This window comes from Malaclemys terrapin, chromosome 18, assembly GCF_027887155.1.
Source record: "Malaclemys terrapin pileata isolate rMalTer1 chromosome 18, rMalTer1.hap1, whole genome shotgun sequence".
Classification (NCBI taxonomy): Eukaryota; Metazoa; Chordata; order Testudines; family Emydidae; genus Malaclemys; species Malaclemys terrapin.
This window is the reverse complement of record NC_071522.1, coordinates 24,930,809-24,941,616: the sequence shown is the minus strand read 5'-3', so window position 1 is coordinate 24,941,616 and position 10,808 is coordinate 24,930,809. Positions and strand designations below refer to the sequence as shown.

Genomic DNA, 10,808 nt, shown 5'->3' with positions numbered 1-10,808 from the left:
TCACTGCTCTCCAGCCCTTGTGACCTGTAGCAAATACCCACCCTCATTTCTCCCCTTATATCCTTGCTCACTGGAGTTCCCCACCATAATCTTGCCAGGGCTTCCCTGCAGGACACTGATCAGAACCCAAAAGACTCCAAGGAGTGTTTAGGACACCAGAAGGAGGGAATTGCACTCAGCTATTTGTTGTTTTTCCATCACTGTGGGTGCTGTCTATGAGTAAAGTGTGTACACACATGTCTAAGAAGTTCCTTTGCAAAACCTGTGTTCCTTGCTTTACCTGTCACATAGTCCCCAAAGAGTTAAATTATAACCCAGAGCACCCATGGAGGATGGACTCCGGGGAGAGCATGCACAGGCTTGGCAGGTTCTCAGAGCTGAGGGCAGTTGGACTGCAGGGTCCCATGGTGCCAGGGATAGAGTCTGCACCCTGGCCATGTGCCAGAGAGGGCAGGACTAGAGCCAGTGCCTGGGAACTGCTCCGCCCCAGTTGGCTTAGGAGGGATCCAAAACAACCAACTGCTGAACATCCCCAGGGGGGCTCAGCCAGGGCAGTAAGAGAACAATGCTTCCCCAATGGCAGGGGGACACTGGAGTTAAAAGGCCCTTGCTTGGTGAGACCCACCATAGGGCTTCCATGGCCACAAGGGGTTGGGAGCTTGCCCATATGGCAGCAGGGATGGGAGGCTTCTGTCTTGGTACTCTTCTCTCCCCCCCCCCCCCCCCACCCCATGCACAGAGGCTCACAGGGCTGTCTCTAGTTACCATAATTACTCACTGAGTGAAGGGTGAGAGAGAGGCAGAGCCACTGGGAGAAGGGCCCACAGGTACTGCAATTAGGGGAAACCTGAGATTCCTCCGACAGACAGGGCCACAAACCGACCTCTCTCTCCATTGTCCCCTGGCGGCAGGCTGCTGGGCTGTACTGAGCAGGGAGTCAGTGCAGTCTGGATATCACAGCAAGGTCTGGGACACCCAGGGGACAGGGGTGCAGCTCCCAGCGCAGTGCCAGGGAAGAGATGGGTGGAGGAGGAGCAGAGACAATGGAGATTTTCAAGATTTCCCTTTGATAAATTCATTCACCCCATCCATTAGCCCCTCCTACATCCCAGTGCATCTGCCATTTCCCCAGGGCTCTGCCCTGGTGCCCTGTGGAGCAATCTGCCATAGCCACCCCCTTCCCACAGCACAGCCTCCCCTCGTCCCTTCCATTTCCTCAAGCACAGCATAATGCCAGCCAGGATTAAATGGCTCCCTCCCCAGCACAGCACTCCCCCTATCCCCCACACCATGAAGCCCCCTCACCTACCCCCTATTCCCTGCAGCGCAGTGTACTGCTCCCCACTCCTCGAGGCTCAGTGCTGGGATCCCTCCTGCTGCGAAGGGCACTCAGTGACCTTCCTGGTAGAGCAAAGTCCCCTCCTCTCACAGCACAAGCCCCAGGAAAAGAACAGAGACTAGAAAGTGCCTTTATTTGCAAAATGATCTTGGTGCCCCGTGCTCCTCAGGGCAGCCTGACAAACCACCACATACCTGCCTGGGGGGCCTAGCACTGTACAGCGGGGCACCAGGGCCCTGCACTGTCCTCCTCAGCCCTGTCCCTCACGCCTCCCACACTCCTGCCCCTGGCTATCATGCCCCCCCCCCCACACACACACACAGCGGGGAGGGGAGGGAGACAGCAGGAACCCTCCTTCCATGAGTCATCTGCACCCCACATGGCCCTTATCCTGCTCACTGTAACCCGGGGTAGGCAACCTATGGCACACATGCCGAAGGCGGCATGCGACCTGATTTTCAGTGGCACTCACACTGCCCGGGTCCTGGCCACCAGTCCGGGGGGCTCTGCATTTTAATTTAATTTCAAGTGAAGTTTCTTAAACATTTTAAAAACCTTATTTACTTTAATATATAACTAAACTATTGTTGTATGTATAGACTTATAGAGAGAGACCTTCTAAAAACGTTAACATGTATGACCGGCACGCGAAACCTTCAATTAGAGTGAATAAATGAAGACTCGGCACAGCACTTCTGAAAGGTTGCCGACCCCTGCTGTAACCTCATAGCCCCCCGCCTGGGTCTGCATTCCCCTCTGTGCCCCATGGACCTGCTGTGGCCCTCCTCCCTGTCACCGTAGCCTCCTTTCATCCGCATTCACCTCCAACCCATGCAGTGCGGCTGGGATCCTGCCCCGTGCCCGTAATCTGCCAGCCATCCCCCCGCCTCCCCACACTGTGTATTCCCCATCCCACACAGGCCTGCTGCGCTCCCACTGACACTGCCATCTGACAACCTCCCCTCGCCCCAGCCTGAACTCCCCCTCGCCTGCTGCAGAATCAGACGTCCCCATGCAATACCGGCCAGAATTCAGCACCCAGCTTTTTGGGAAATCCCCATTATAATTAACCACTGCCAGGCTGCCTCTGACGCTCCCATCTCTGGCCACGTGGCAGCCACACAAACCCCACTGCTAGCTGCATCCTGAAGCAGTTCATTACATCACCCCCGCAGGCTGCAGCACCCCATGGAGACTTCCTGAGAACCCAGGGTGCAGTGAATGACGCCTTCGAGCCGCCCAGCTGGCGAGGGCTGTGTCTGGTTCACATTCATTCTCTAGCACAAGACGCTCACGTGCGCTGGTCGGCTGGTATGTCAAGGACGCAGGTCTGAGGACATCTCATCGTCCCAACAGTTACCGGTGGGGCGGCTCCTGCTTCTGTGGGTAGGACAGGTGCGCATGCTGCACGCGGAAAGGCTGCGGGCTGAGTAGGGGGATGTGTCCAATCAGACGCAGAGGGGAGCCCAGACATGGGATGCTGGAGTGAGACGGTGGCGACTGGCCTGAGCAAGAGGCCAGGGGAGGCAGGTTTCGGCTGGGAGGGGCAACGGGCACAGGGAACGGTATGATGGCGTCAGAGGGGACCAGCAGGGCAGGGCTGTAGCCATAGCGGAGCTGGAACACCTTGGGAGAGGCTGCGTTTTGCACCAGGGCAACTTGGGCTCGGGCTGGGCTCAGTGGGGCAGCTAGCTGCCCCTCGCAGCACGTGGGGAGCCACCTGGGCTGCTTCTCCTTCTGCAGGAGCTGCTCCAGTTTCTCCACCTGTGTCCTGCGGAGATGGGACAGCATCCGGCTCTGCTGAAAGAATTCCAGGAAGGCATCCAGGGGCAGCTCCCGGCCCAGGAACATCGCCACCTGCGCCTGTGGGGCACGGAGAATGGGATGTCAGCCTGGGATGGGGGTGGGGAGCAGGAACACACAAATCTAGGGGGGCCCATGGGACCCCAGAGACCGACAGCAACAGTGAGCCAGAGAGCAGGCAGGAACCACGCAGAGCAGCAGGGGACCCCCAGGAACACGATGGGGCAGCCGAAGGAGAGGATGCTTTGGGGGTAAAATCCTGAAGTCAGTGGGGGTTTTGACATTGACTTCAGCAGAGTCAGGATTTCACCCATGGGACCTGCAGTCTCCCAAGAGGACGCAGGTGACACATGGCTTGGTGGCCAGCTCCACGCAGCTCCCATCGCTACTGACTAACAGTACTGCCAGTGGCACTGTGGCGCCGGGCCCAGAGTCAGAAGGGGCCCCAGCCAGCCCGATTCCCCAGCCGGCTAGGAAAGCCGCCCCTGCTCCGCCCCCACCTCTTCCCACCCCTGCTGTGCCCCAGCCTCACCCCCATTCCACCCCTTCCCCTGAGGACTGCAGCAGGGGTCGGGCACCCCCTGCACTCACTGGGCGGTGGTAAGTGGAGCGACCCAGCCCCAGCCCGCTCCGTGCTGCTGGCTCCCAGTTGCGCTGCTGCTGAGTACTGGGGGGGCGGTTCCCCCCTGCCCCCAAAGTCCCAAGGCTGGGACCCAGGGGAGCAGAGCGGAGCAGGCTGGGGCCAGGTCATTCCACTTGACAGAACAAGGAGCAATGGTCTCAAGTTGCAGTGGGGGAGGTTTAGGTTGGATATTAGGAAAAACTTTTCACAAGGAGGGTGGTGAAGCACTGGAATGGGTTACCTAGGGAGGTGGTGGAATCTCCATCCTTAGAAGTTTTTAAGGTCCAGCTTGACAGTGTCCTGGCTGGGATGATTTAGTTGGGAATTGGTCCTGCTTTGAGCAGGGGGTTGGATTAGATGACCTCCTGAGGTCCCTTCTAACCCTAATATTTTATGATTCCCGCTGTCCCGTGAGTGTGCCCCAACCCTGGCCCCAATCTGCTCTGCCACTCGTGCTGAGGGGCGGTTTCCCCCCGTCCCCCAAGCCTGGGGAGGAGATGGAGCAGTGGGGAAGCGGGGACAGGAGTTAAGAGGCATGGGGGAAGGAAGGGGGTGGGATGAGGAGGAGATGGAGCGGTGGGGAAGGGGCATGGGATGGGGAAGAGAAGGAGATGGGGGAAGCGGGGGCAAGGAAGCTGGAGCCCAGCATGTGGCATCCCCTTGGCAGAAACTGGGGCTCCCCTGTTAAGCAGGCCCATCAAACCCTTACCCTGACAAGCCCCACGTCCCCTGCATCTGTACCACCCCGATGAGCCCCCCCAGACACCCTCCCCACTGAGCCCCAACCACCTGCACCTAGACCCCCCCGCTGAGCCCCAAATACCTTCACCTGGATCCCCTGCAAAGTCCCATTGCCCCTGCAACCCCCCAATGAGCTTCTGTGCATCCAGATCCCCCACTGAGCCACCCGTACCCAGACTGCCCCACAGAGAACTCTCCTACTCCCCCCTGGATCCCCCACACTAAGTCCCTCTGCACTGGGATCCTGCTGCCGGGCTGAGCCTGCTCACCCACACCTGGTGCGCCTGGCACATGGGGGTTTCTGGGGCAGGCCTGGCCCTTGCACTGTGTCAGGGTCGGGTGCAGCCTCATTGCCGAGTCCCTGTCCTGGGGTGGGGTGGGGGGAGGCTGAAGGGGAATCTCCCACCTCCATGCAACCAATGGCCTGTGCTCCCTACTGCCATGTTGGAGCCTCCACATTTATTTATTGAGAAATAAAATTTGCAGAAGGAAGGGGGTGGGCAGTGGAGAGGTCTATGGGTGGGGGGCGCTGGGCGAGCAGTGTGGTGTTCAGGGTGCTGTGCAGTTGTGGTGGGAGGCCAGTGGGGAAGGTCTCTGGGAGGGGTGGGAGCTGGGCATAGAGATCTGTGGTGGAGGTCTCTGGGTGAGGGGGCACTGGGCATAAGGGTGGGGCACTGGGCATGGCGATGGTGTGGTGCAGGCTTGCCTTCCAGGGGAAGGGACATGCTGGCAGCACAGGGCTGGGCAGGCCAGTGTGAGTCTGGCAGCTGCAGGTTTGTAAACAGTGCCCTCCTGCTGGGCTGCGCAGAGCGGGGCTGCTCCCACCCGCTGTGCCTCATTGCCTCCAGCCCGCCCTTCACTCTGGACACTGACCATCCCACCCCCCTGCACCTTGCCCCAGGGGGGCCCACAAATATGTTTGGCGCTGGGCCCACAAAAAGTGAATCCAGCCCTGCTGACCAAGACGTCCCAGGGACTGAGTGGGGGGAAGCGGAGTAGCTACAAGGTGACCAGAGTCAGGCAGGTCAATGGCAAAGCAGGTCCTGCAAACTCACCTCCGATTCCGCTTCGGCTGCATCCAGAGCAGCTTGGAGCTGGCTCAGGGCGCGCTGTGGGCTCCACTTCCTCAGGCAGGTCTCTGCTTGCGGGGAGAGCAGCTTCAGCCAGGGGCATACAAATGAACCCAGCCCTGCAATGGAGCCTCCAGCCACCCCCCTCCGGCCAGTCCAAGGAGAGGCCTCAACCCCATCGCCCAGCCATCATCCTGCCCTTGGAGGGCCGTCACTTGCTGAGCCAAAAGCTCCTCCCCCAATGGCCATCAAGGCATGGCCCAGCCAGTGAGTGAGAGGCCAGAGCCTTCCCCTCTGCATCCCAGAGCCAGAGCCCGGGGACAGCAGCCCCCAGTGACACAGGGTGGCTCCACTCACCCACTCGCTGCTGCTTTTCCTGACACGCCTCCCTTGTCTCCCGCAGCTCCTGGTACTTTATGGCCAGTGAGGCTTTGCTGTTCTCCAGCCGCGGCTGCAGGGCCAGGTTCTCCTTGGCCAGGGCATAGTTCGAAGCCAGGCAGGTTTCCCGCTCCAGCTGCAAGCTCTGAAACTGCAGGGACATCATAGCTCAGAATTGACACCTTCTCATCTACTATTGGGAGTGGACTACATCCACCCTGATTGAATTGGCCCTGTCAACACTGGTTCTTCACTTGCGAAGTAACTCCCTGCTCTCCATGTGTCAGTATATAATGCCTGCATCTGTAACTTTCACTCTATGCATCTGAAGAAGTGAGGTTTTTACCCACGAAAGCTTATGCCCAAATAAATCTGTTAGTTTTTAAGATGCCACCAGACTCCTTGTTGTTTTTATAGCTCAGAACTAGTACCCTGGGCAGAGCTAGCCACCCCTCAACTCCATTGCCAACGCCACCTGCAGGGCCTAACCCCGCCCTCCAGAAAACACCCCTCAGCACACTGCCAGCCCCACATCTCTCTTCTAACACTAGCCCCACTGACCGGCCCATCACAGCTCAGTCCTCCCCAGAGAGCCCCCCAGTTCACTCAGCCAGCCAAGTACAGAGGGTGTTAACCAGAGCAGCCAGCTCCTCATCAAAATAAGACCTTTTACCAGCTCCGCCTCTCAGGACCATTCTGCTCCCTCCACCGGCTTCCCCAGAAGCAGTAGGGGGGGAAGAGTTCCTGGAGAGAGGCTGCAGCTGCATTAAAATCCAGCCACACAGGTAGGATCCCCACACACCAACTGGCCTGGGGGAAATTACACAAAAACTCCACACATCTTGAATGAGCCAGACAGCTTCTCTGGGGGCTAAACAGGCTAACACCAGGTATTCGCAACACCCCCCACCCACAGGCACGAGCCAACCACTGAGACAGGTTTGCTTTCTGACAGGCCCGGGGAAGAGATGCTGGAAAACAGGCTGAGAAAGACTAAAAATAATCTGACCTGATTCCCCAGGAACATATCCCAGCATGTTAGAGCCTAACAAACCTTCACAATTAATTCTAGTGGCACTAGCATTCCTGCACAGAGCCTGGAAAGTGAACTGGCCATCTACTAGCCAGGGGTCAGAAGAGGGAAGGGAACGACCTGCAGGGTCAAGGGGAAACGCCCTGGGCAGCAGCCCAGCTTCCCTGTTCGCCCAGTGGCTGGTGCTGGGCTTTCTAGCAGGATGTCAGCCCCAGACCATGCTGAGGCTCCACTTTTCCGGTCATCCTCTGGCTCAGATAAATTGTGTCTGATTACAGTAACTCCTCACTTAAAGTCGTCCCGGTTAACGTTGTTTCGTTGTTATGTTGCTGATCAATTAGGGAACATGCTCGTTTAAAGTTGTGCAACGCTCCCTTCCAATGTTGTTTGGCAGCCGCCTGCTTTGTCCACTGCTTGCAGGAAGAGCAGCCCATTCAGCTAGCTGGTGGGGGCTTGGAACCAGGGTGGACCAGCAGCCCCCCCATCAGCTCCCGGCTCCCCTAAGTTCCCTGTGCTGCAGCCGCCCAGCAGGCTATCAATCGGCAGTTCAGCTGTCCCTCCCCCCCACTGCCATGTGCTGCTCCTGCCCTCTGCCTTGGAGCTGCTCCCTGAGACTCCTGCTTGATGTGCGGGGGGGAGGGGAGGAAGAGGGGGGCTGTCAGGGTGTCCCCCTCCCCCCTGCACCCCGCTTATCCCATCTTCCATAGAGCAGGGGGGACACACAACTGGGCTCAGGACAGAGGGAGCTTGCTGGCAGCAGTAACTGCGGTCTCAGCAAGCTGATCTAATTAACAAGGCAGTGTACTTAAAGGGGAAATGTGCATCCATCTCTCTCTCTCTCTCTCTCTCACACACACACACACAGTGTGTGTCTCTGTCTGCGATGCTCCCTCCATTCCTGCTGCCTTGTAGACTGAGAGAGTTAACCCTTGAGGGCTCAGCCAATTGCTTAGGGTTACCATATTTAGTGCCTCCGAAAGGAGGACACTTTAAAGGGGCCCCGGCCCTGCCCCAACTCCGCCCCCTCCCCAAAGTCTCCGCCCCCTCCCCTGCTTCCCGCGAACATTTGAGTCGCGGGAAGCCTGAAGCAGGTAAGGGGGGTTGTGGGGGAAGGAGGCGCGGCCCACCCCCGTCCCCCGGCACCGCAGGTCCCCAGCCCGTCCCCCAAGCCCCTGGCCCAGCACCGCCGGCCGGGCCCCCCGACCAGGCACCCGAGCCGCCGGCCAAGCCCCAGGCCGGGCCCCCCGAGTCCCGCCGGCCCCGCACCGCATGTCCGATTTTCCCGGACATGTCCGGCTTTTTGGGATTTCCCCCGGACGGGGATTTGGAGCCCAAAAAGCCGGACATGTCCGGGAAAATCCGGACGTATGGTAACCTTACAATTGCTAGTTCATCATTTAGCAGTAAGGCATTCCCTCGAAAATATCCTACCCTCTTATTCCTCCACCTCAACCAAGCTTCACAATCATCACTGTGTACTAGTATTAAATTGTTTGTTTAAAACTTATACTGTGTGTGTGTGTGTATATATATATATATATATATATATATATATATATATATATATATATAAAATATAGTCTTTTGTCTGGTGAAAAAAATTCCCTGGAACCTAACCCCTTCATTTACATTAATTCTTATGGGGAAATTGGAATCACTTAACATTGTTTCACTTAAAGTCGCATTTTTCAGGAACACAACAACAATGTTAAGTGAGGAGTTACTGTAATTTGAAGTACTCCCACTTCCCCCTCAACTGCTTGAAGGTAAAAGGAGATTCTTGTCTTGTCCCCCCCAACTTGTCAGAGCCTCCTGGCTGATGTTACAGGGGGTCAGTCTCCACTGCACTGTCTGTTTCAAGGGTAGAGAGGCAGCTGCTACTCCCAGCCCCCATTTCTCTACCCCGAGTAACTCCAGCATCTGCCTCTGTAGCTTTCCCAAGCAGCAGCAGCAGAGTGAAACTGAGTCGGTTCTGGTTATGGTCACTGATGCCCAAACGGTTCTGAACAACCACTGCATAACTGACTAATCTGCAACTGCCTGGCAAAGCTCAGAGCAGCAGCAGAGGCACTAGAGCTGATTGCAGCCCTGCACTGGTTGTCTTTGGAAGGTTTTCTTCACAACCATAAAGATCTTCATTTGTCAGTTACTGAAAGCTTAAACTCTGCAGAAATAGATGGTGCAGGCCTCCAAACTCACCAGGGAGACATTACACTCACTGCAAGCATGGACCCTAGGAATTCTTCAAGCCCTGATGTAATGGGGACAAGTTAACATTTCCCAAACAACCTGAACTTTGGGAATATTCTGGTGTTGGAATATCTGATCTTGCAGACTTAATATTGCATTAGTACCACCTGCAAGGACATTAAACGCAGGTGCTTGGCTGCTGGACACTAACCCTGGAACTGACATGCTATGTCCCTGCAGTTGTTGGTGGCAGCCTGGGAATTATTACTCAGCTGGGCTGGGGGAGGATATTGGGTGAGGAATCGCTTTTCCTGTCTGTCCTAGAAGCCATGTGATGGGCATGAGGATTTGCTAGTGCATTCTGTCAGCACTTTCTGGGGACAATTTCTTTGGCAGTAATTCCTCAAGGCACTACACTCTGGCCAGAAAGCCAACAAAGCGCAGACAGAAAGATCCACACAGCACTTCCTCTGGGGTTGTTTTAAGTGATGCCCCCACCGTACCAAAGGGTGGGGAGGAACTGGCTTTGGGAAAGAGGCTAATTAATCACTGGAACAATGTACCCAGGGTCATGGTGGGTTCTCCAACACTGGCAATTAGAAAAAACCTCCAATCTCGATTTAACAACAGATCTGCAACAGGAATTATTTGGGCAGGTCTCCGGCCTGTGTAATACAGAAGGTCAAACTAGCAGGTCACAATGGTCCCATCTGGCCTTAGAACCTATGATCTAGATCAGCAGTTCTCAAACTTTAGCAGCCCAAGGACCCCCATTTTGATTTAAAATTTTTGCAGACCCCCCCCCCCCCCCCGACCCATGCTCAGCCCCAGACCCTGCCTCCACTCCAGTCCTCCCTCAAGGCCCCACTTCTGCCACTTCTCTTTCCGCCCCCTTCCCCGAGCGTGCCCTGTCCCTCCCAGCACCTCCTGCACACCACTGAACAGCTGTTCCATGGCATGAAGGAGGCACTGGGAGGGATGGGGAGGAGTTGATCAGCGGGGCCGGCAGCCCCGGACATGACTCGTGGACCCCCTGGAGTACCCTCACATTGATCTATATATTTAAAAAAAAAAAAAAAAAGAGGGCAAGAAGGCCTCTGGAGGGGAACACTGGCTTTGGAGAGGGATCCCTTTTCTCCCTTCACACCTAGGCTTTTTTCCCATGCTGACCCAGGCCTACAATTTTGGATATTTTGCTGGTCTAGCCAGAGACGATGGGGAGAACTTTGGACCATGGCGACTCTTCCTGTCTAATTACCCAGCCCAAGGCAAGCTCCCTTGGTAGCGCCAATCCTCACCATGGCCTCCATTAGCTTTTTAGCACTATGAGTAGTCAGGGTGGCTAATAGAAAGTCCATCTCTTTGGAACAAGTTACTGTATCTAGTAATGACTTCAGACCAATTCCCACAGCTCCCCATGCTCCTACCCGGTAATTAGCAAATCTTTAGGTGACAAAGTCACACTGTAAATCTCCCAGACTGAAACCAATTCCAAATGACAGAGAAGGACCTTGTTGATATGGAAGCACAGGAAGTATCAAGACACTAACTGGAGTCTAAATTAAAGGTAATTCCTCACTACCTTGGAATATACCAAATTGAGAACATTGTAGCAAGAATATTGGATTTGGA

At 56.0% G+C, this 10,808-nt stretch overlaps 1 protein-coding gene across 1 annotated transcript; it reads right to left on the bottom strand.

Moving 5' to 3' along the window:
• Positions 1-1,453: 1,453 nt before the first annotated feature.
• On the bottom strand, positions 1,454-7,451 carry VPS37D (VPS37D subunit of ESCRT-I). Its single transcript, XM_054008275.1, has 3 exons — positions 5,933-7,451; positions 5,561-5,643; positions 1,454-3,202 (listed from the first exon to the last, which is right to left on the bottom strand). Exons 1-3 carry the CDS (start codon positions 6,117-6,119, stop codon positions 2,696-2,698), a joined length of 777 nt encoding a protein of 258 aa, XP_053864250.1. The 5' UTR covers positions 6,120-7,451; the 3' UTR covers positions 1,454-2,695.
• Positions 7,452-10,808: the final 3,357 nt, after the last annotated feature.

Excerpts from the sequence above, each read along its gene's own strand:
- VPS37D (XM_054008275.1), bottom strand. The coding sequence starts at position 6,119 with ATGATGTCCCTGCAGTTTCAGAGCTTGCAGCTGGAGCGGGAAACCTGC. Across the intron at positions 5,644-5,932 it reads GGAAAAGCAGCAGCGAGTGG|AGACCTGCCTGAGGAAGTGG; the intron begins GTGAGTGGAGCC and ends CCCCGCAAGCAG. Across the intron at positions 3,203-5,560 it reads CAGCCGAAGCGGAATCGGAG|GCGCAGGTGGCGATGTTCCT; the intron begins GTGAGTTTGCAG and ends CGTGCCCCACAG.